General features: G+C 44.6%; 1 protein-coding gene across 1 annotated transcript in view; it reads left to right on the forward strand.

Annotated features, from left to right (window-relative positions):
• Positions 1 to 635: 635 nt before the first annotated feature.
• The window catches only part of LOC143768975 (uncharacterized), a 49670-nt gene continuing 27320 nt past the window's right edge, over positions 636 to 22985 (forward strand). The window contains exons 1-2 of the mRNA XM_077257585.1: positions 636 to 751; positions 10249 to 10317. Coding sequence (XP_077113700.1) covers positions 712 to 751; positions 10249 to 10317 — 109 coding nt within the window. The 5' untranslated portion in view covers positions 636 to 711. The remainder of the gene's footprint in view (positions 752 to 10248; positions 10318 to 22985) is intronic.

A 22985-nucleotide genomic window follows, 5' to 3' on the forward strand; every position in this document is an offset into this window, starting at 1 on the left:
CAGTCAGTGCAATTTCCCAGAATCAGTGGAGCCTTCCTATCCAGAGTGTTGGGCTGACCCACCATTTTCTTTATTCATTTAATTCCTAGCCCCTTAAATCTCTTTCAAACGTGACTTTTTCTGTTTGTGATAACTGTTCTTCCAATTTTCAGCTGTTATTCACCTTAATGGCATGTCGTTTATCATATTCTTTTAGAGATGTGAATTTTTCCAAGTGGTGCCAACATGATTTCAGTCACCGGGCGCTGCTCGGGGTCAGAATCCTATTAACCTGCAGATTGACCCTATATTATTTGCAGGTTAAGTTTTCTTTAAACATTTTTTGCTGCACTTCCTTACAGTTCTTCATTGATGAATTCTGTCTATTTGTCTTCTGGTGTGTTTTTTTATGACATGAAGAAAATATAGCTTACTCTAATGTATATGATTATGCTTGGCTTCCCAGTGAATGGAATAACATATAGTTAGTGGTGACATCTATTAGGAGGGGGAGCATTAAAATAAAATTTGCGGGGTCTTTGCACTTGTTTTCTTTTTGGTTTACGCAGAAAAACCAGTGCACATTACAGATGATAGCAATGTAGTATCTTATCTTCTCAGAACACATGGGAAAACTGCGTTTGGGTGAGGTCATTAGTGGTGGTGCTGCTGTCAGAATGCCAGATCTCACACAGAACACAGAGATCGCCAAATCTTCCACAAGCCGGAGCCATGAGGGCGCATTTGTTATTGCTGACAGCATATGCCATCAGTAAGCCATCTTGCATTTATTTTCTTTACTGCCATACTTTTCATTGTTGCCTGTCTCTATAATGTTATATCTTCTGTATTTTCCATTTTTGCTGTACTCAATATGAAAGTTTTGTGATGCTCAGGCCATCCAGTGACTAGACAGCTGACCCTTCTAGAGTGGGGGGATATTGCACTTTGCAAAGTTTTTTTATGTACTGGAGAATCACTGATTAATAAGAATTTGCATTTTATACTAAGAAAACTGACCAAAAGTCAAAAATGGGTGGATGAGTCTAAATTGGGGAGAATTGTGTCTAAATGTATAATATTGCATTGAGTTTTAGTCCTATTTATGATGTGATGTTTGCTAGTCTATGCCAACGGGCATGGCTTAAAAATTAAAAAATGCAACATAAGCGAAATTGCATCAAAATTTAGGTGCATAAGCGGCTCAAAGTAAGAGAACCAAAATGTGATATAAAAGTAGAGAAAAGAATGTAAAAATATACCAAATTTGTCTTCCAGCAGGTGCCAGCGTGATAAATTTAAGATGATTTTAGATATTTAACACTAAGTTTGCACTATCTGAATATTGCACTGACTGAATATTGCACAGGAATGCTAAATCAACCCCACTGAATGGCATGAAGCTTAGCGCCCGCCTGTGCACTGCAACTATCGTAGCTATAACCGAATGTTCCTTGAGCGGAAAGTCTGCGTGTCGCCCTCGCCTAATAAGGGGACATTTCTATGAGCAGATTGGTTAAATGCTGAATGATGTGATTGTAACTCACAACTAACAAGTGTTTATACAGGACCAGAATTGGGAATGAAATGGCTGAATAGCGATTGCGTCAAACATTACGAATTGTGCTCACACAGATGATCTGAAGTGTAGGTGTGATCAATGTTAAAATCCCATAAGTGATATTATTCACTTGGAATACATAAATTCATAAAGTATTGTACAAACATTTCCATAGATACTTTATAAAGAAGAATATTTAATCAAATTAATGAAGCAAAAAACATTTTTTTTCTAGTTCCGAATATATGTACTAGTTCCATCCGTGAATATGTGCTCCTTCCTATGCTCCGACTACAACTGAACAATTGCTTCGGAAAGCGGTCAAGCAATCACTGAAAGCCAGATCTATTTAGCATTTGAATTTCCACTTTTTGCTGGTCAAATCATTGAATAAGCGATAAATCTCCACTTACATAACACCATTTTCGAAAATTGAAATTTTTTTGCTTACCTAAACGATTCAATGAACGATGAAAGAACATTTTTGAACATATTGTTCAATCACTCAACTCATTCGCATTAAACAACTGCCGTGAACCTTGGGTCATTACTGTTTGGATTTGACAGATTATCAGCCAGTGTAAATGGACCTTAAAGCTCATCTGTGGAAAAGTTGCTGGTAGATTTTTCTACCTTTCTTTTTAGTTCTGCGTTTTCTTAATGCTTTGAAATGACCATGCGCAAAGCAGAATCTAAAGGTCCATTTACACAGACCGACCAGCGGCACGATATGACCGTCGATGGGTAAACTTTTACCAATTGGGATACATTTGAATGCCTGTTTACACAGGCAAACAAAAGTAATTGATGTACGCTGAGTGATCTATAGATCTATACTAGATCGCCCAGTGTGCATAGGCTGCTATGGTTCTCGGCAGTGCGATTCCAGGAGGGGGCTGGAATAGGCAGAGATAAATGGAGGCCCCCCATGACCGTGCTTGGGTCATGGGCTCCCCTTTTTAAAAATAATTGTTTTGCAGGGATTGGTCGTTCCTGTGGGGTGGGAGGGGTTTGTAGGGTGTGGGGGGGTGGGGGCTATATAGGTAAAAGTGCGGGAAAAGTAGGCACATTGCCAGTTAGGAACCCCTGAGAAGAGAGAGCGCACCCCCACCCGCAAATTGTGTCTACCTCACAGTCCTGCAGCGGTGGTCATGGAGTCGGTGGATTCGCTGGTGGGGCGACTCAGGGAGGCAGCCAGGTCCAGGAGAGGAGGGTGGTTAGAGGAGCAGCTCTCTGCGCTGCTCGGCACAGCAGGAGCACCAGAGTCCAGCAGCAGGAGAGGCCGGCGCACGAGGCCCCCACAGCGTCTCTCACCAGAGGTGAGCGCGCGCGGTCGGCGCAGGCTTAGGAGCCCCTCCGGGGACCCTGCGGTGGCTGGGTGCAGCGGTGCGGCGTTCCCCCGCTGTGCCCCCTCCGGCAGGAATCCTCCTTGCCGGCCGGCTGGCGCTGCTACGAGGAGTGGTGCGCAGCGAGGAAGAGCTGCGCCGGAAGTGAGGGCTCCAGCAGTGCGGTCCATGGCACAGAGGAGCGGAAGAGCAGCGGTGGCAAGACCGGAACCTAGGAGCAGCGTCAGGGCGGCCAGGCAAGATGGGAGCGGTTCTGAGGTGGCAGTCTCCGGCACCAGGGAGGAAGATGCGGTGAGCGGTGGGCGTTCGACGGCAGGAGCAGGACCGTGCAGTGGGCGCACAGGACGTCGGCGCAGGGCAGGCGGCGTCTGAGCTAAGGACAGCGACAGACGAGCTTCGGTCAGGAAGAGCGGCGGGCAGTGGGGCTCCGCTGCCTGGCAGGAGGAGTGGTCGGGTGCCAGAGAGGGAACAGAGACCTTCAGAGCAACTACGGTCCAGGTCTGGGCGAAGGTCGGTTGATGGAAGTGCAGCTGACGCTCCGGTCCCCCCTGGTGACGTGGAGGCCAGGGGCGCGGGCCGGGAGCAGCACGATGGTGCAGAAGAATCGTTTTCCGATGGTGAGCTGGACGTTGGGGAAGATCGGCGGGATGCAGGACGCACGGCTGGCAGGGACACAGCACCTGTGCAGCTCGGTGAGTATCACCCTATGTCTAATGTGTCACCCGGAGGGGTTTTTTGTGGGGAGGTTATAGCGGATCAGGCGGCAGGTGGGCGCGCGTCTGATATTAGGGGGAGCGGTGGTTTGTCGGAGCCTGCATTGAGGGATGTATTGGCGAGTGTTTCGCAACTTTTGAGCAGTTTACAGAGCGGGGCGGGTAGAGAGACGGGGGTATCGCCGGCCAGGGCATGGACCCCTGGGTCTGGGGTTGTGGGCCCGTCCTTAATTGATGCGGGAAGTTTGTTAACGGGCGAGCAGTTGCCATCGGCGTCTGGTGTGTCAGTATCCGTGCAAACGGAGAAGAATAAAGGGGACACTGTGAAGTTGGACGATAGAGCTAAAGGCGAGGTGTACGTTTGCTTTGAGGGGCCGTTGGGGGCTCATTTAAAAAAGGAGGTTAAAGAAAAGATCTGGCGCGATGATTATGTGGAGATTTTTTCCTTACTCCCGCTAGAGAAATTTAATCTTGATAAAGGGAAAAAGGATGATAGTAAGAAAGAGGAAGAGGAGAAGAGGAGGTGGCGGCTTATACCGCAGACGTTTGTTAACTGGTTACAAGCGTTTGCAATATTGGCAAGTGTGATAGGTGAGAAGGCCCCTGAGAATTGTTCAGGCTTATTTTGTTATCTGGATGCGATTGGGGAGGCGCAACGTACATATGGGGGACAAGCATGGTTGCGCTATGACGAACAGTTCAGGCAGAGGAAGGCGGTTCGGCCTGAGATACGTTGGGATCAAAAGGACATAGGGCTCTGGTTAAAACTGATGGCTCCAAGCAGGTACGGGCAGTCCTTTCATGGGAGCGGGAGTAATGCCGGACAGCAGGCAGGACATAGCAGCAGTGGTCAGGGAGGACAGGGATCTAAAGAGAAAACGGGAACATGCTGGCAATTTAATGAGGGCCAGTGTAAATTCGGCAACACCTGCAAATTTAAACATGTGTGTTCCCATTGCAACGGAGTTTCACACGGGGCTTCCAAGTGCTTCAAAAAAGCAAGAGGCAAATCGGCAGTGGGTGCCGGTCAAGGGGGTGACGCCGGTGAGGCTGGAAAAGATGGCCCCCTTTCTAAGTAGGTATACGGATCGGGAGAAGGCTAGCGTGATTACTCAGGGTTTTGCGGACGGTTTTCGTATCCCTCCCCCTGAACATGTTGTTCCGTTTGGGATTAAAAATTTGAGGTCGGCTGTGGTTCATGCAGGTGTGGTGGATGACAAGTTAAAAAAAGAGGTGGAGTTAGGGCGAATTGCTGGGCCGTTTCCTTGTTTACCGGTTGAGGGGATGATCATTTCCCCGTTGGGGGTGGTCCCCAAAAAAGAGCCGAATAAATTTCGTCTGATTCACCACTTGTCATACCCGAAGGGGTTGTCTGTGAATGATGGCATTTCGCAGGAGTTATGTTCAGTTGTTTATACGTCATTTGATATGGCAGTTCATTGGGTGCGTTGTTACGGGATGGGAGCTCTGTTGGCTAAGACAGACGTGGAGTCTGCTTTTCGTTTGCTGCCTATTCATCCGGACAGTATACCGTTGTTGGGTATGTTTTGGAATGGTGGTTACTACGTGGATAGATGTCTACCGATGGGTTGTGCTATTTCGTGTTCCTTGTTTGAGACTTTCAGTACCTTTCTGGAATGGGTTGTTAGAGAGGTGGCTGGTGTTTCATCGGTCATTCATTATTTGGATGATTTTTTGTTCATAGGTCCTCCGGATTCGAATGTGTGTAGGAATTTGTTGGCGGCCATGGAGTGGGTGGCGGGTCATTTTGGGGTCCCCCTTGCGAAGGAAAAAACCGAAGGCCCTTGTACGGTCTTGAGTTTTCTTGGGATTTTGATAGACTCAGAAAACATGGAATGCCGGTTGCCTGATGATAAATTGTTGGCTCTGAAGCAAGAGGTTGGCCGCGTGGTCAGGCTCAAGAAGGTCACATTAAAAGATTTGCAGTCTTTGCTTGGTCGGCTGAACTTTGCGTGTAGAATTATGCCCATGGGATGCATATTTTGTCGGAGGTTGTCCAGGGCGACGGCGGGGGTGCGTGCTCCGCATCATTTCATTCGACTGAGTCGGGAGCATAAGGACGACTTGTTGGTTTGGCACGATTTTTTGGTGCATTATAACGGTCGCTCTTTGATGCAGCAGCAGGTGGTCAACAATTTTGACAGTGAAATTTACACGGATGCAGCAGGCAGTGTAGGTTATGGGGCCTATTGCGCTGGTCAGTGGAGTGTTGGAGCGTGGCCAGACTCCTGGCGCGCGAGTGGTTTCACAAAGAATCTGGCGTTGTTGGAGTTGTTTCCCATTGTTGTGGCAGTCTTTATTTGGGGGGACGCTTTTGCTAATCGCAGGATTAGATTCCATTGTGACAACATGAGTGTGGTGTCGGTGATCAATTCGCTGTCGGCATCGTCTCCGCCGGTGATAAAATTGGTAAGAGAACTTGTTTTAAGGTGCTTGAGGATCAATACGTGGATTTCAGCGGTGCATGTTCCGGGCGTTCAAAATTCGTTAGCGGATGCATTATCTCGTTTACAGTTGGAGCGTTTCCGGGAGCTGGCACCAGAGGCGGACGCGGCAGGAGCAGTATGCCCTTCTCACTTGTGGCGGATTCCTATGGAGGAGCGGGACGGTTGATTCGGGCCTCGGTTACGAGTCAGACTTGGGCGGCATATGAAGCTTCCTGGCAGGTTTGGCAGAGTTCGGTTTTGGAGCAGTGGGACTTGGAGTCTGATGAGGACAAGTTGTTAGCCGTTTTGTTCTTGGTCGGAAGAGCGGCTGAGGCAGGTTGGTCGGTTTCTAAGGTTAATAAGTTCGTGACTGGGTTAGCGTTTGGCTTTAAGCTGGAGGGCTCGGTAGATGTGACGAAGAATTTTCTGGTGCGTCAAGCATTAAAAGGTTATCGTAGGGATATTAGAACGGTTGATGGGCGCAGGCCTATATCGTTTCAGGTCCTGGAACGTTTGGGTGGTGTTTTGGCAGGTTTGTGCAGCTCTCATTTTGAAGCGGTGTTGTTTTGGTTGGCTTTTTCTCTGGCCTTTTTCGGGGCATTACGAGTTGGGGAGTTGGTGTCACGCAGCAGGGTTACTGCTGGTGGTTTATTGGCCCAAGATGTGGATTTTTGGACGGGAGGCATTGTATTTTGGATCCGGCGTTCCAAGACGGATCAAATGGGGGTTGGCAAACGGGTGGTGTTAGGAAGAGTTCCGGGGTCATTCATGTGCCCGGAACAATGTTTACGGGATTATTGGAGTTTATGGGCCGGTCGTTCTGGCCCACTGTTGTGCCATCAGGACGGATTTTTCTTGTCCCGTTTTCAATTTATTGCGATTCTACATAGAAGTTTGAAGGCCTTGGGTTTTTCGCGGGGCGAATTCGGATCGCATTCTTTCAGGATAGGGGCAGCGTCGGAGGCTGATGGTTTAGGTTTGGGGCCTGATGTTATAAAACGTATTGGTCACTGGAGTTCAAGCCGTTATCGGTCTTATATTCGGCACTAAAGGATTGTTTGTGTAATTGGCATTTTTTGTTAACGGTTACTGTTATTATATATTGCAGGTCATGATCCTTATTTGGTCTGGATATTCGGACACTCCTTTGTTTATTGGGGGGCGCTTCGGGCGGACGCCAGGCCAGACGGTAGGCAATTGGGTTTCTGCCGTAAGGAAGTGTTAATTCGGTGGCTTGGTTTCCGGGGTATGGCTTGGAGTAGGGCGATTCATTATTTTTCTCGGGCCGCCCGCTTGAATGTAGCACCAGATATTGTGGTGTTTCATTTGGGTGGGAATGATTTGGGGTCAAAACCGGTGAAGGACTTGATACGGGATATTCGTTCCGATTTTCTACGGTTGTGGATGTCATTTCCCAAGGTTATGACGGTGTGGTCGGATATTGTCCCTCGTAAGAAATGGAGGGGTGCGCGTTCCGTCAAGGGGATCAACAGGGCGCGAGTGAAGCTAAATAGGGCTATTACCAAGTTTGTATCCAGAAATGGAGGAATATGTGTTCGGCATTTCGAGTTGGAGTCAGGTGTTGGTGAATTTTGGAGGGATGATGGGGTACACCTGAACGAGATTGGCATTGATTTATGGGCCTTGTCTATTCAAGAAGGAATTGAGAAAGCATTGTTGGCTTTGGGGCACTCGCAGGCATGAGGTGTTCAGGGCTGCGAGTTTGTGGCGGGGGGTGGGGTTCTTGGAGTTTATGCGGATTCAGCGGCTAAGGAATTTGAAGGAAATTCCGGACAGTTAAACGGGTTTGGTGTTCTGGCATTTTTGGTTACAGGCTCTGGACGGGGTGTTTACCCTGGGAGCTGGTGGTGGTTAATTTCTTCCCAAAACGGGAATTATGGTGCCCTCGAGCTGGTGGTACGGCTGGGGGTAAATTGAGGTGTTCTTATGTTTTTTGGTTTTGCCAAAAATATTTTAAGCCAGAATTTTCCCGTTGGGCTCCAAGAACCCTCCCTTCTAATTTTGCATAAAATTATGCTAATGTTTAATAAAATGTTTTTGTTGTTTGTTAATAAACTGGCCGCTGTGGCCATAATTATCCAAAATTGAAATTGGTGTTACGTTTTTATTTGTATTATTGATTGGTTATCAAAAAATGGTGGGTGAGGTTGGGATATTAGGGGGAGCCATATTGACCATACACGGTCAAGGAGGGGGCTGGAATAGGCAGAGATAAATGGAGGCCCCCCATGACTGTGCTTGGGTCATGGGCTCCCCTTTTTAAAAATAATTGTTTTGCAGGGATTGGTCGTTCCTGTGGGGTGGGAGGGGCTTGTAGGGTGTGGGGGGGTGGGGGCTATATAGGTAAAAGTGCGGGAAAAGTAGGCACATTGCCAGTTAGGAACCCCTGAGAAGAGACCCACCCGCCCTCCCTCTTTTTTATAGTGTTTACAGGGTCAGGGGTAGATGGGGTTGGCAGGGTATTTTGAGTTAGAGCAGGGATCGTTAGTAGGTCAAGTTTTTTAAGGTTGTTAATTTTCTTGTCACAGTGGCTGTTGCGGGGGGTGGGGTTCTTGGAGTTTATGCGGATTCAGCGGCTAAGGAATTTGAAGGAAATTCCGGACAGTTAAACGGGTTTGGTGTTCTGGCATTTTTGGTTACAGGCTCTGGACAGGGTGTTTACCCTGGGAGCTGGTGGTGGTTAATTTCTTCCCAAAACGGGAATTATGGTGCCCTCGAGCTGGTGGTACGGCTGGGGGTAAATTGAGGTGTTCTTATGTTTTTTGGTTTTGCCAAAAATATTTTAAGCCAGAATTTTCCCGTTGGGCTCCAAGAACCCTCCCTTCTAATTTTGCATAAAATTATGCTAATGTTTAATAAAATGTTTTTGTTGTTTGTTAATAAACTGGCCGCTGTGGCCATAATTATCCAAAATTGAAATTGGTGTTACGTTTTTATTTGTATTATTGATTGGTTATCAAAAAATGGTGGGTGAGGTTGGGATATTAGGGGGAGCCATATTGACCATACACGGTCATGTTTACACAGGACGATGCGCCTCCGAGAATGATAATCTTTTATGCTGCATAAAAGATCAAAAAGATCATTTCACCAGATTAATGAGCATGTTGCTCGTTCATAGGGTGATTGGCAGCCTGTTTATACAGCAACATAATCATTTTTAACAACACTCGTTCACCATTTTCTCGCTTTATAAATGCCCCTTAACATATACAATATGCAACTGACCGTAGGGGTAGCTTCAGGAAAGTTATAAATTATGGGTGCTACTCAAGATAAAATGTCTCTTGTAATTTTCAGTTGACAGTAAAGTTCTCTCTGGTGCCAGGCAGTAGTTTTTGCATAAAGTGAATACTACCCTGCTGATGGTGTGATGATTTAAAGGGCTTGTCCACCATTGCGCAACCCCGGCTAAATCAATTCATGACCCCAATTAAAATAAAAACAATTGTTATTCTTCTCCCACGGCAGTGTTCTTCAAGTGATGTTGGTGCCGCTGGTGACATGATATTGTTGTGTCACGTGCTCGCTACAGCCAATCAGCTGTTTGGCTGAAAGTCATAATATTCCATCAGGGAGGCCACCCACTCCAACGAAGCAGTAAAGGCTTCAGATGACGAGTCTCCACTCGTAGGCTGCAGCAGGCAAGTGGCACAACAATTTCACATCACTCTCTGGGAACAGTGGTGCCGACATCGCCAGAACTGCACCACTGCGAGAGGTGAATATCCATTGCTCTTATTTTACTTGGGATCCTGTATTGATTAAGCAGGGGTGTGGACCACCCTTTTAATACTAACCTGATGGTTCTTGTAAAATGGGTACAAGAGCACAGATGGGCTGATGAGACATGTTATTTTTTCATGGATTATGACCTGGTCAGCTTTGCTCAGAATATTAGGATAGAAATCCATGGCATCTTCTTCCATGTGTCTCAGGAGCCCACCAGGAGGGGTGTATAGTACATTGGTAGCCAATATGTTGTGTGATGCCCTACTCCTGCTATCCCGGACTGGCTCCAGGTGAATGTGGCTTGTTAACTGCACACTCAGCTTGATAAGCATAGAGCATGTTTTTTGAGATGCCATGGGACCTCTACCTACATCGGTGGCCCATGGCATCTACCAATCTTTTGCTTGGTGCTGAAACCAAACCTTAAATCTATTTATTTTTGCTTACAGCTGTGATTGGTATAACATCCACAACCGTCAACAACACAGAACATGTAAAAGGCCACATGGCAGATACAGGTAAGAATTAGTTCCATATCTGGCACATTAAAGAAAATACAAAAAAGAGTTAGAAATGAAATGATATTTTCTTATAGACAGTGGAAGGTGACAGATTAAACCCTAATCCTGCCTATGCTTCTAGAATACAGCTCCTTCTTCTCTATTGAGTAACAGTGTGATCGGACCTATTTTCTACCAATATGTGCTTCCAAATCCTTATTACTAACGTTCTGATTTCGTAGCATATGACATGGGCAAATAGTGAGCGTAGATTTGCGGACTTCAGTTCCTCAGACAAGAAATAAATCATTGTTACCAGTTGGTTTCTTGCAAGATCCACTCTTAGGACTCACTCACTGGTGAGAAGCATCCGATGATTCTTCATGCAAATGACCCTCGGATCAAACTCTGCCTCGAGCGTTAGACAAGAGTCAACTTACTGTGATCCAAGGTGCGGAGAAGATGATGAACTTCATTTCTCCATCTTCTCCATTCTGTGAGTCGGCGTATATCAGACTGCACTTGGATGACATCTGCAGCTCATATGTTCTCATATTTTTCTAGTCACTGGGCGGTCTGTCTGTTTTATCTGCTTCAGTGATGATGGATTGACATTGACATGACTTGTGACTGCTGCAGCCAATCACCGCCTTCAGCAGTGATCTCCAAGGTGGATCCACAGCTACAGCTGTGATTGGCTGCAGCAGTCACATCATTTCAAAGCAGCAATACTGGATCAGGAAAAAATAACTGATGCTATACCAAGAAAATATCACTATGGGAGCCACGGAGGATCAGTAAGGTGAGTAGAACTTGTATTGTTGCTCTACAGCAAATTCTTTCACAAGTTTTATAAAATTAAAGTTGACCTATAGAATATCTCAACACCGAAAGTTGTCAAATGCACTTACTAGAGAAACATATGTTGTGATATTGCCAGTACTTCCATTGTTTCAATATTAAGAGAGCACTGTAATATGATGAATCAATAAAGACCCGACATGCCTTCTCATATTACAGGTCTGGTTCTCTTTCCCACTTCGTCATGAGTGGTTGTCCATTTGTTGCAGGGCAGTGGACATGCAGTTAAAGGGGTATTCCCATCTCCAAGATCCTATCCCAATATGTAGTGGGTGTAATAATAATGTTAAAGGGAACCTGTCACCACGTTTTTGGAAGATGGGATAAAAATAGCGTTAAATAGGGGCAGAGGTGGGCGTTACATTAGTGTGTGTGTTATGCGTTTATTACCCACCTAAGTTGCCGAAATAACTTTGCAAAGTCTCCGTTTTCGCCTGTCAATCAGGCTGGTCAGGTCACATGGGCGTGGTGTCTTCACCCAGATTTGGCGTAGTTTTCCGTTGGTGGCGTAGTGGTGTGCGCATGCCCAAAGTCCGGAATCCTCTTCCAGGGGATTTAAAATAGCGCGGTGTTCGTTATTGCATTGGTGATCGGTGGGCGCGGCCATCTTCCTTTGGCCGCGCGTGCGCAGAAGCGGCGCTCTGCTGGCCGCGGCTTCAGGAAAATGGCCGCGGGATGCCGCGCGTGCGCAGATGGATATCGCGGCGGCCATTTTCCTGAAGCCGCGGCCAGCAGAGCGCCGCTTCTGCGCACGCGCGGCCAAAGGAAGATGGCCGCGCCCACCGATCACCAATGCAATAACGAACACCGCGCTATTTTAAATCCCCTGGAAGAGGATTCCGGACTTTGGGCATGCGCACACCACTACGCCACCAACGGAAAACTACGCCAAATCTGGGGGAAGACAACGCCCATGCGACCTGACCAGCCTGATTGACAGGCGAAAACGGAGACTTTGCAAAGTTATTTCGGCAACTTAGGTGGGTAATAAACGCATAACACACACACTAATGTAACGCCCACCTCTGCCCCTATTTAACGCTATTTTTATCCCATCTTCCAAAAACGTGGTGACAGGTTCCCTTTAATATTAGCAAACACCTCCAATTAGAAATGTAGTATAATTATTCTGATTCGCTATGTCTCTTTCCTCATGTGCAGGTATTGCAGGACCTTAGGTATCCATGGTTACAACCACTAGCAACTAGCTGTCTCTTCATCAGTGGATGTAATCATGGACACCTAAGGTTCTGCAAATGCCTGCACATGAGGAAAGAGACATAACAAATCAAAAAATGATACTACCTTTCTAATTGGAGGTATTTGCTAATATTTTTTATTATTATTACACCTTCTACATATTGGGATAGGATCTTAGAGATGGGAATACCCCTTTAATAAAATGGACCAAATGTGTCAAAATTGCTGAGGGCGGAATCATTCTTAACCCCTTCATGACCAGAGGTATTTTTGTTTTTGCGTTTTTGTTTTTTGCACATTTTTTTTTTCCAGAACCATAACTTTTTTACTTTTCTGTCAAAATGGCCATGGGAGGGCTTGTTTTTTGCGGGATGAGTTGTACTTTTCAACAACACCTTTGGTTTGAACATATCATGTAATGGAAAATGGGACAACAAATCCAAATAGGGTGAAATTGCAAGAAAAGTGCAATTCCACAGTTGTTGTTATTTTTTTTTTTTTTACCATGTTCACTAAATGCTAAAAATGACCTGCCATTATGATTCTCCAGGTCATTATGAGTTCATAGACACCAAACATGTCTAGGTTCTTTTTTGTCTAATTGGTGAAAAAAAAAATCCAAAGTTTGGTAAAAAAAAACGAACTAAATAAACATTTCCGTGACCTTTAGCGTCTCCATTTTTTGTGATCTTGTGCTGAGTGAGGGCTTATTTTTTTGCACAGAGTTGACATTTTTATTGATATATTTTGGTGTAAATATGATCTCTTGATCGCCTGTTATTGCATTTTAATGCAGTGTAGCAGCGACCAGAAAAACTTAATTCTGACATTTTTATTTTTTTTCCTTGTTACGCAGTTTAGTGATCAGGTTAATTCTTTTTTTATATTTATAGATGAATGCGGTGATACATATTTGAGGTTTTTTTTTTCGTTTTATTTTGAATTGGGCAAAAGGCATGTGATTTTATTTATGTAATATTTTTAAAAACTTTTTTACTTTTTGCATCCTTCAATAGTTTCCATGGGAGACTAGAAGCTGCAGTCCTCCACCAAGATGGCGAAGCCCGCGCATGCGCAATAGCAGCTGTTGGCAATCTCCGAGAGCAGCTACTGCACAGGTGAGGGCGGTGCCATCTTGGAAGAGGACATTTTTTCTTCTCCAGCAAGATGGCACCACCACTGCCTGCGCAACAGCAACTCTCGGATCTCTATACAAACCGATAGCTGTTACTATGCAGGCACCCCGGACGCCATTTTCAAAAGGACTCCTCGTTCAAGTAAATGTGAAAAAAGGGATTAAGTGCACAGTAACCATGCGGTTATGCTGCAGCATAGGTGCCACGGCCGTTGTTGTTTTTTTTTTTAAATTCAGTATGTGATGGTATTCATTATGCAAACTAGGGGGCAGGTCACTGATGGCTCAGTGACCTGTCAGCAGTCGGCATTATGAATATCTAATGAGAGCACCACATACATCAACCCCGCCTTAGGGCACGAGCATATCATTAACACAAAACTGAAAATAAAGATTAAAAACAGCCACAAGACGGATTTCATCAACCAAGGTATCATTTTAATCAGTATAACGGCGCAAACCTGACACTGTGTGTAGGTTACTTTGCACAACTCTGCAGACAGGTTCCCTTTAAAAGATCAATTTATTGGGGTATAGTTCAATTTATTGGGTCATAATTGAGGTTGGTATTCAGAGGTATGGATGAAGTGGTAATAGATAAAGATATGTAAGCAGTAGACCAAATGCAACGCACAAAGTGGAAACAGTCAATGAACGATTTATTTCCTTCTGATTTAACAAGAATTCACAGTAGTGAGGGAACAGCTAATAATATGAAACAGCAGTAAACCATATGACAGTAAATATACAATGGATTCTAGAATACAATTTGAACAACAGAAAAGTCTCTCACAGGTTATACTTCTGTAACTCCTACAAGGGTGATACACCTGTTCCTGGGAAGCTTTTACATTAGCTCCTTCTGCAACAATGGCCCTAGCGGGGGTCACTGGGTTTTCACGCAGGGCTGCAAGTCCTTCTTCCAAAGTCTATTGAGGAATGATGAGCTTCCTGTGTACCATCCAGCCCCCACCCCACCTGTTGTCCTAACCCAGGCCAACCCCTGTACCTTGCAATATTCCTGCAAGTGATGGCCCTGCTCACTCATGTCGGCCTTCTGTAACTGCCTCCTCATTAGCATCCTCCTCTGGTCGACAATTAGTTGGTCTCCCCTTTACTCGACTTTCCCCTCTCCAGTCCATCCTTAATGCAGCAGCCAGGGTCCTCTATCTGGCTATTCGGTACTTGGACGCCTCCGCTCTTTGCCAGTCATTGCACTGGCTGCCCATTCATTATAGTATCCAATTTATCTGATTGTTCTCACCCACAAAGCTCTCCATAGTGCGGCACCCCCCTATATCTCCTTCCTTATTTCTGTTTATTGGCCTATCCGTTCGTTATGCTCAGCAAGCAACTTTCTACTAACCTATGCACTACCCACTCCTACCCTCATAGCTCCCACTCCTGGCACCAAGACTTCTCCCAAGTTGCGTCAATACTCTGGTATGCTCTACCCCAAGAAATTAGGACTAACCACAACTTATACAGTTTTAGAAGCTCCCTCAAAGCACATCTGTTTAGAGCGGCCTATCACATTCCCTAATCAAAGTGTGTGTGTGTGCGTACGTGTGTACATGTGTCATTTTCCAGTTATATGAGAATAACTCTCCATCAAACTCTACCGCACCCAAAAGCACCACAAATACTGGCTGGTGACTACCTCATGCAGCCTTTATCTGTCCCCCATTCCCTCTAGATGGTTGGACCATGATTGTAAATAAGCCCCTGTACTTTGTGTTTCCCCCCACCTCATTGTAGATTGTAAGCTCTTACGAGCAGGGGCATCATTATTTTGCTCTAATTATTATATTATCTTTAACGTTGTTACTTATGACTTGTATATGAACTGTTGAACTGTAAAGCACTGCAGAATATGTTGGCGCTATATAAATAAATATTATTATTATTTCTGAATGGAGCAATATATGGGGCTCATTATTCTGTATGCAGCACTATGTGGTGCCCCTAATACTGTACGGAGAAATATATGCGGCCCATTATACTGTATGGAACATTATATTGGGTCCATTATTCTGTATGGAGCAATATATGGGTCCATTATTCTGTACGGAGCGCTATGTGGTGCCTATAATACTGTATAGAGCAATATTCGGGTACATATTTCTGTATGGAGTGCTATGTGGTGCTCATAGAACTGTATGGAGCAATATATGGGTCTCATTATTCTGTATGGAGCACTATGTGGTGCCCATAATACTGTATGGAGCAATATATGGGGCTCATTATTCTGTATGGAGCACTATGTGGTGCCCATAATACTGTATGGAGCAATATATGGGGCTCATTATTCTGTATGGAGCACTATGTGGTGCCCATAATACTGTATGGAGCAATATATGGGGCTCAATATTTGGCATGCAGCACTATATGGTGCCCAAAGTACTGTATGGAGCAAAATATGGGGCTCATTATTCTGTATGGAGCACTATGTAGTGCCCATAATACTGTATGGAGCAATACATCGGGTTCATTATTCTCTATGGCGCACTATGTGGTGCCCATAATACTGTATGGAGCAATATATGGGTCTCATTATTCTGTATGGAGCCCTATGTGGTGTCCATAATACTGTATGGAGCATTATATGGGGCATATTTTTCTGTATGGAGCTCTATGTGGTGCCCATAATACTGTATGGAGCAATATATGGGTCTCATTATTCTGTATGGAGCCCTATGTGGTGTCCATAATACTGTATGGAGCATTATATGGGGCATATTTTTCTGTATGGAGCTCTATGTGGTGCCCATAATACTGTATGGAGCAATATATGGGGCTCATTATTCTGTATGGAGCAATATATGGGGCTTATTATTCTGTATGGAGCAATATATGGGGCTCATTATTATGTATGGAGCACTATATGGTGCCCATAATACTGTATGGAGCAATATATGGGGCTCATTATTCTGTATGGAGCATTATGTGGTGCCCATATAATATTGTATGGAGCAATATATGGGGCTCATTATTCTGTATGGAGCATTATGTGGTGCCCATAATACTGTATGGAGCAATATATGAAGCTCATTATTCTGTATGGAGCATTATGTGGTGCCCATAATACTGTATGGAGCAATAGATGGAGCTCATTATCCTGTATGGAGCACTATGTGGTGACCATAATACTGTATGGAGGACTATACTGTCAGGTTTCTGAGCTATTGCAGAATGTACAATAGATATCAGTCATGCAATGTAAAAAGTGAAATCGTTGGCATTGTCCTATACTTATATTTCTCTGCCATATCTGTGCATCATAAATCATGGTATGTGTTAAAAGGAGTCTTTCTCCCGGTGCCCACGAAAACCTGGAGCCGCCCTGCCTAAGGCTACGTTCACATTTGCGTTGCGTCGGGCGCAGGTTCGGCGACGTATAGTGACGCATGCGTCATGCGCCCCTATATTTAACATGGGGGCGCATGGACATGCGTTGTCTTGCGTTTTGTGACGCATGCGTCATTTTTGGCGCAAGCGTCAGGGCGCACAGGACGCTACATGTTGCATTTTTTTTGCGTCCAAAATCAAGCCAAAAATGGACGCATGCATCACAAAACAGCGTTTTTGCATGCGTTGTGCGTTGCGTCCCCGACGCAACGCCTAACAACGCAAGTGTGAACGTAGCCTAAGCCACCTTTCATTTCAGACTGTATAAATCTAGAAACCAAAAGTTTAAATCACCCCCCTTTCGCCCCAATCAAAATAAATCAATAAAAAAAAATCAAACCTACACATATTTGGTATCGCCGCGTTCAGAATCGCCCGATCTATCAATAAAAAAAAGCATTAACCTGATCGCTAAACGGCGTAATGAGAAAAAAATCCGAAACGCCAGAATTACGTTTTTTGGTCGCCGTGACATTGCATTAAAATGTAATAACGGGCGATCAAAAGAACGTATCTGCACCAAAATGGTATAATTAAAAACGCCAGCTCGGCACTCAAAAAATAAGCCCTCAACCGACCCCAGATCATGAAAAATGGAGACGCTACGAGTATCGGAAAATGGCGCAATTGTTTTTTTTTTTAGCAAAGTTTGGAATTTTTTTTCACCACTTAAGTAAAAAATAACCTAGTATGTTAGGTGTCTATGAACTTGTAGTGACCTGGAGAATCATAATGGCAGGTCAGTTTTAGCATTTAGTGAACCTAGCAAAAAAGCCAAACAAAAAACAAGTGTGGGACTGCACTTTTTTTGCAATTTCACTGCACTTGGAATTTTTTTCCCGTTTTCTAGTACACGACATGGTAAAGCCAATGATGTCGTTCAAAAGTACAACTCGTCCCACAAAAAATAAGCCCTCACATGGCCAAATTGACGGAAAAATAAAAAAGTTATGGCTCTGGGAAGGAGGGGAGTGAAAAACGAATACGGAAAAACGGAAAATCCCACCGTCATGAAGGGGTTAAGCTGGAAATTTTTTAAGTTGTAAGGTGGAGTGGTAATTGTAAGGAGCCATAAATGAGAACTTCATTTGAGTGGTAGATTCATTTTTATTAAACTTAATTAAGGAATTAAAGATGGGGTGGTTATTTAGCAGCAAAAAGGTAGGAGTGCAGTAAGTACGTGCGATTTACAATCCTAGATATTAAAAAGAAAAGTGACGGAAAATTATTTTTTTTTTTAAATTAGGTGTCTGATTAAACCCATTATGTTGTTTACACATAAATTACTATTATATAACGCGCTGCATCCTGAAATAATGTTATCTGGTATTACAATACTCTCACACACGTGCAAATTCATGCTAAGTCATGCTGCAACCTTGCACAAAAAAGCCTAGTCATTTTTTGCTTTACTGTTATGCATTTTTTAAAAAAAATATTTAGAATTGAGAGTCCTCAGTGGTTGATACCTTTTAATGGCTAACTGGCTAAAACGTATCAACCACTGAGGACTCTCAATTCTAAATATTTTTCTATCTACTGGCTAACACGGTACCAAGATATATTTCTTTCCTGTATGCATTTTTTAGTAAGACATGTCTCATTAAGACCTTTGATCTTCATCTTTTTTACTTGAGAAGGAACATGGAAGCACAATGATTTTGCAGTATGTTTCCTCACACATGATGATGCGATTAGAAGCTAGATTGGACAACTATACCAAAGAAATGAGCTAGATGAGCTGGAGGATAAATTTGTATATGTGCAATATGTAGAAGCTCGTTCACACTGTGGCCATTTCACAGAAAAAAACTCAAGAACAAAATGAAATGAGCATATACCCTGTTATAAGTCAATAGTAATAGTATGTAAAGGGGATTCAGAGACTGGTTTATGCCCCACACTCCCTGCATGCGTTCCCGAGAAGCTGGTACAGTTGATACGGTATATGTCTGATATATTTTATATTTCTTATAATATTATCATATTGTATATATATATATTATTTCAAACGTTCGATAATGCTGCTCTAATGTATAATGTTGTGTACAGATATTTCTTGTGTCAATATGTAGGGAAAGTGTAGGAATTAGATTAGCCCACTAAAGAGGGTACAATAGGATAAGATAGGATTTAGTTAGTTAGGAGGGGCCAACTGGTTGTAAGTTAGAGAGCGCTTCCTGAATTCAGTCAGTAGAGCCTGGGAGCCCGGACAGGACAGTTGTGCCCCGCAACGTTGAAGCAAAGGAGCCCAGCTCGTCCAGGGCCTAGAAGCAACGGTCACCAGGTAGTGGAAGGAATACAGGGCAGCCTCAAAATGGTGGCAGCTAATTACATGGGATTAACTCCAAACGTCTGGGGCGAAACAGACTGGGGACTCCTGAAGCGAGTTAGGCTGGCCAGAGAGAGCGCTGCTGTACCGAAGGCGACGGTACGACCCTGCAATATTCCTGGAGGAGTAAGGGACAGCACAGGGAAAGGAAAGACTGTACTTTGTGAAGAATCTTGTGCTGTACCTGTGACTAATCCAGACAAGCTGAGTAAAGAACTGAGTAAAGTTGTTTGTTTGAAATTTGACCTGGACTCTGGCTGTTATTGCTTGATGATTAAAGCAGAAAACCAACAGAAGACTGGAGAGGACTCTGATGTGCAAGAGAGTGAACCATTAAATGCACAACAGAGGGAGCTATTTGTGTATGTGACAGAGGGCCAGGGTGTGCCAGTACTGCCACCCTCAGCCACGACCACCTCCCTGGACCCTGTTACAAGTACATGCAAATAACATAGAGTCATTCCACCATAGCAAGGCGTACCCAATCGGGATGTTCCTATCCTATCTCTAGTATTAACCCCTTCACAACATCTGCTGTACATGTACGGCGCATGTTGGAAGTGGGTGTATGGAGCGGGCTCCTGCAGCAAGTCCGCCCCATACCTGGCAGGTGATGACTGTGTATTACAGCCAGGAACTGCTGCTAACAATGGCAGGTGGAGCAGAGCACCGCTTGCGATTGTTAACTTCATAAATGCCACTGACAATCTCTGACAGCGGCATTTAACATGCGCCGACATGTGCGCACGTTATGTTCTCCACCCATCAGCTTACCCCTTAACGTGATCATGGGTCACCAATGGGTTGTCAAGACAGCTGGTGGTCATCTGATGACACATATTCCTGTCATTACAAAGCTCCTTTAAAACCCACCTGTGGGCGAGCTTCAAAGGAGACCGTGACTTCTGCTATATGCAGCAATACTGTGGTATCGCTGCAAATAACACAAGCGATCAGACGACTGCGTCTTCAAGTCTCCCAAAAAGGTTAACAATAACAGTAAAAAGTAAAAAAAAAATATATACACTACCGTTCCAAATTTTGGGGTCACCCAGACAATTTTTCCTTTTCCATGAAAACTCATACTTTTATTAATCAAATGAGTTTCCAAATGAATTGAAAATCTAGTCCAGACATTGACAAGGTACGAAAAAAAGATTTCTATTTGAAGTAATAATTTTCTCCAAACTTTGCTTTCGTCAAAGAATGCTCCCTTTGCAGCAATTACAGCATTGCAGACCTTTGGCATTCTAGCAGTTAATTTGCTGAGGTAATCTGGAGAAATTTTACCCCATGCTTCCAGAAGCCCCTCCCACAAGTTGTTTTTTCTTGATGGGCACTTTTTGTGTACCATACGGTCAAGTTGCTCCCACAACAGCTCAATGGGGTAAAGATCTGGTGACTGGGCTAGCCACTCCATTACAGATAGAATACCAGCTGCCTGCTTCTTCCCTAAATAGTTTTGCATAATTTGGAGGTGTGCGTTGGGTCATTGTCCTGTTGTAGGATGAAATTGGCTCCAATCTAGCGCTGTTCGAAGGGTATGGCATGGCGTTGCAAAATGGAGTGATAGCCTTCCTTATTCAAAATCCTTTTTACCTTGTACAAATCTCCCACTTTACCAGCACCAAAGCAACCCCAGACCATTACATTACCTCGACCATGCTTGATAGATGGCGTTAGGCACGCTTCCAGCATCTTTTCAGTTGTTCTGCATCTCACAAATGTTCTTCAGTGTGATCCAAACACCTCAAACTTGGATTTGTCTGTCCATATCATTTTTTTCCAATCTTCCTCCGTCCAATGTCTGTGTTCTTTTGCCCATATTAATCTTTTCCTTTTATTAGCCAGTCTCAGATATGGCTTTTTCTTTGCCACTCTGCCCCAAAGGCCAGCATCCCAGAGTCGCCTCTTCACTGTAGACATTGACACTGGCGTTTTGAGTGTACTATTTAATGAAGCAGCCAGTTGAGGACCTGTGAGGCATTGATTTCTCAAACTACAGACTCTAATGTACTTGTCTTATTGCTCAGTTGTGAAGCGGGGTCTCCCACTTCTCTTTCTACTCTGTTAGTGCCTGTTTGTACTCTCCTCTGAAGGGAGTAGTACACCACGTTGTAGGAAATCTTCAGTTTCTTGGCAATTTCTCACATAGAATTTGTCACGAATGGGAAACTAAGGGAAGAAACCTGAAAGTGGACCCTCTGGGTCACGGCTCCAGAGCCCCCAAGGACAAGCGAACCAGATGGATCCACCCCCTATACAGGGAGTGTTAGGAGCAGGCCCAACGGGGATGGAACCACAACTGCCAGAGCCAAAGGGACGAGTGGGGCAAAAAACGAAGATAGGCAGTAATGGGAAACAAGGAGGAATCGGGAACTGAGGGTGGCTGGAAGCTGGGAGCTGGAAAGGAAGAAACAAATAGTAAACTGCGGGTATGCTAATGGACTACAGAGTCACAGGGAGACAAAAAGGACAGGGCAAGTATGAGGCAAGGGAGAGGAAGGGACAAGATGACCAGGCTAGGGAAAAAGGAAATGGCACAGGGCTAACGAGGGAAAGTAGCACAGGCACGGGACCTGAGGACGTAGAGGAAAACCTGGGATAAGCAGGCGCCACAACGACGAAGATACACAGGCGTCTTACCTGGGTAAACGCTGAACAGAAATACCCGGTGGGCGCCACCATATTGGGGCGGAGCCACTGGGTCACGACCTCCCAGAACCCCTGGCGGCGGAAGAGGCGCTATGGCGCATGCGCGAACAGCCGAAGCGCCGTGAGCCCGAGAAGCCAGGTGGAATGCAGCGAGGAACCACGTCGGGAGCACGCCGGGCGGACAGGTAAGTATCGGAGGATGCGACAGAATAGCCTTCATTTCTAAGAACAAGAATATACTGTCGAGATTAACATGAAAGTTCTTTTTTTCTGGCCATTTTGAGAGTTTAATGGAACCAACAAATGTAATGCTCCAGATTCTCAAATAGCTCAAAGGAAGATCGGGTTTATAGCTTCTCTAATCAGCCAAACATTTCAGCTGTGTTAACATACTTGCACAAGTGTTTTCAAGGGTATTCTAACTATCCATTAGCCTTCTTACAAAGTTAGCAAACACAAAGTACCATAAAAACACTGGAGTGATGGTTGTTAGAAATGGGCTACTATACACCTATGAAGATATTCCAGGGGGCCGAATACTTTCGCAAGGCACTGTATGTATATATATGTCAGAAGTGCGGGTTTTTTTCACAATTTCACCACACTAGCAATTTTTTTTCCCATTTTCCAGTACACTGTTTGGTAAAATTAATGGTGTAATTCAAAAGTACAGCTCATTTAGCATAAAGTCTTCATATGGCTCTGGGAAGAAGCTTTAGGTAAAAATAAAACCACAAAAGCAAAATTGGCCGCCGCATGAAGGGATTAAATCATCACTTTGTGTCAGCGAACCTTAATGTAGATAAAAGAAGCCAACAGGAAGCTTTGTACTGTATTTTTCAGACTATAAGACACACCGGACCATAAGATGCACCTAGGTTTTAGAGGAGGAAGATAGAAAAACAATATGAAGCAAAAAAATGTTGTCAGTTCTGTACTGATATCCCCCATGCTGGTATATACAGTACTGTATATGTCCCCAATCAAGGTATACATGGTCCCCTCATCCCCATCCTGGTATGCGTGACCCCCTCATCCCTATCCTGGTATGCATGGCCCCCCATCCCTATCCTGGTATGCAGGCCCCCCTCAACT

Source organism: Ranitomeya variabilis, chromosome 4 (genome assembly GCF_051348905.1).
Source record: "Ranitomeya variabilis isolate aRanVar5 chromosome 4, aRanVar5.hap1, whole genome shotgun sequence".
Taxonomy (NCBI): Eukaryota; Metazoa; Chordata; class Amphibia; order Anura; family Dendrobatidae; genus Ranitomeya; species Ranitomeya variabilis.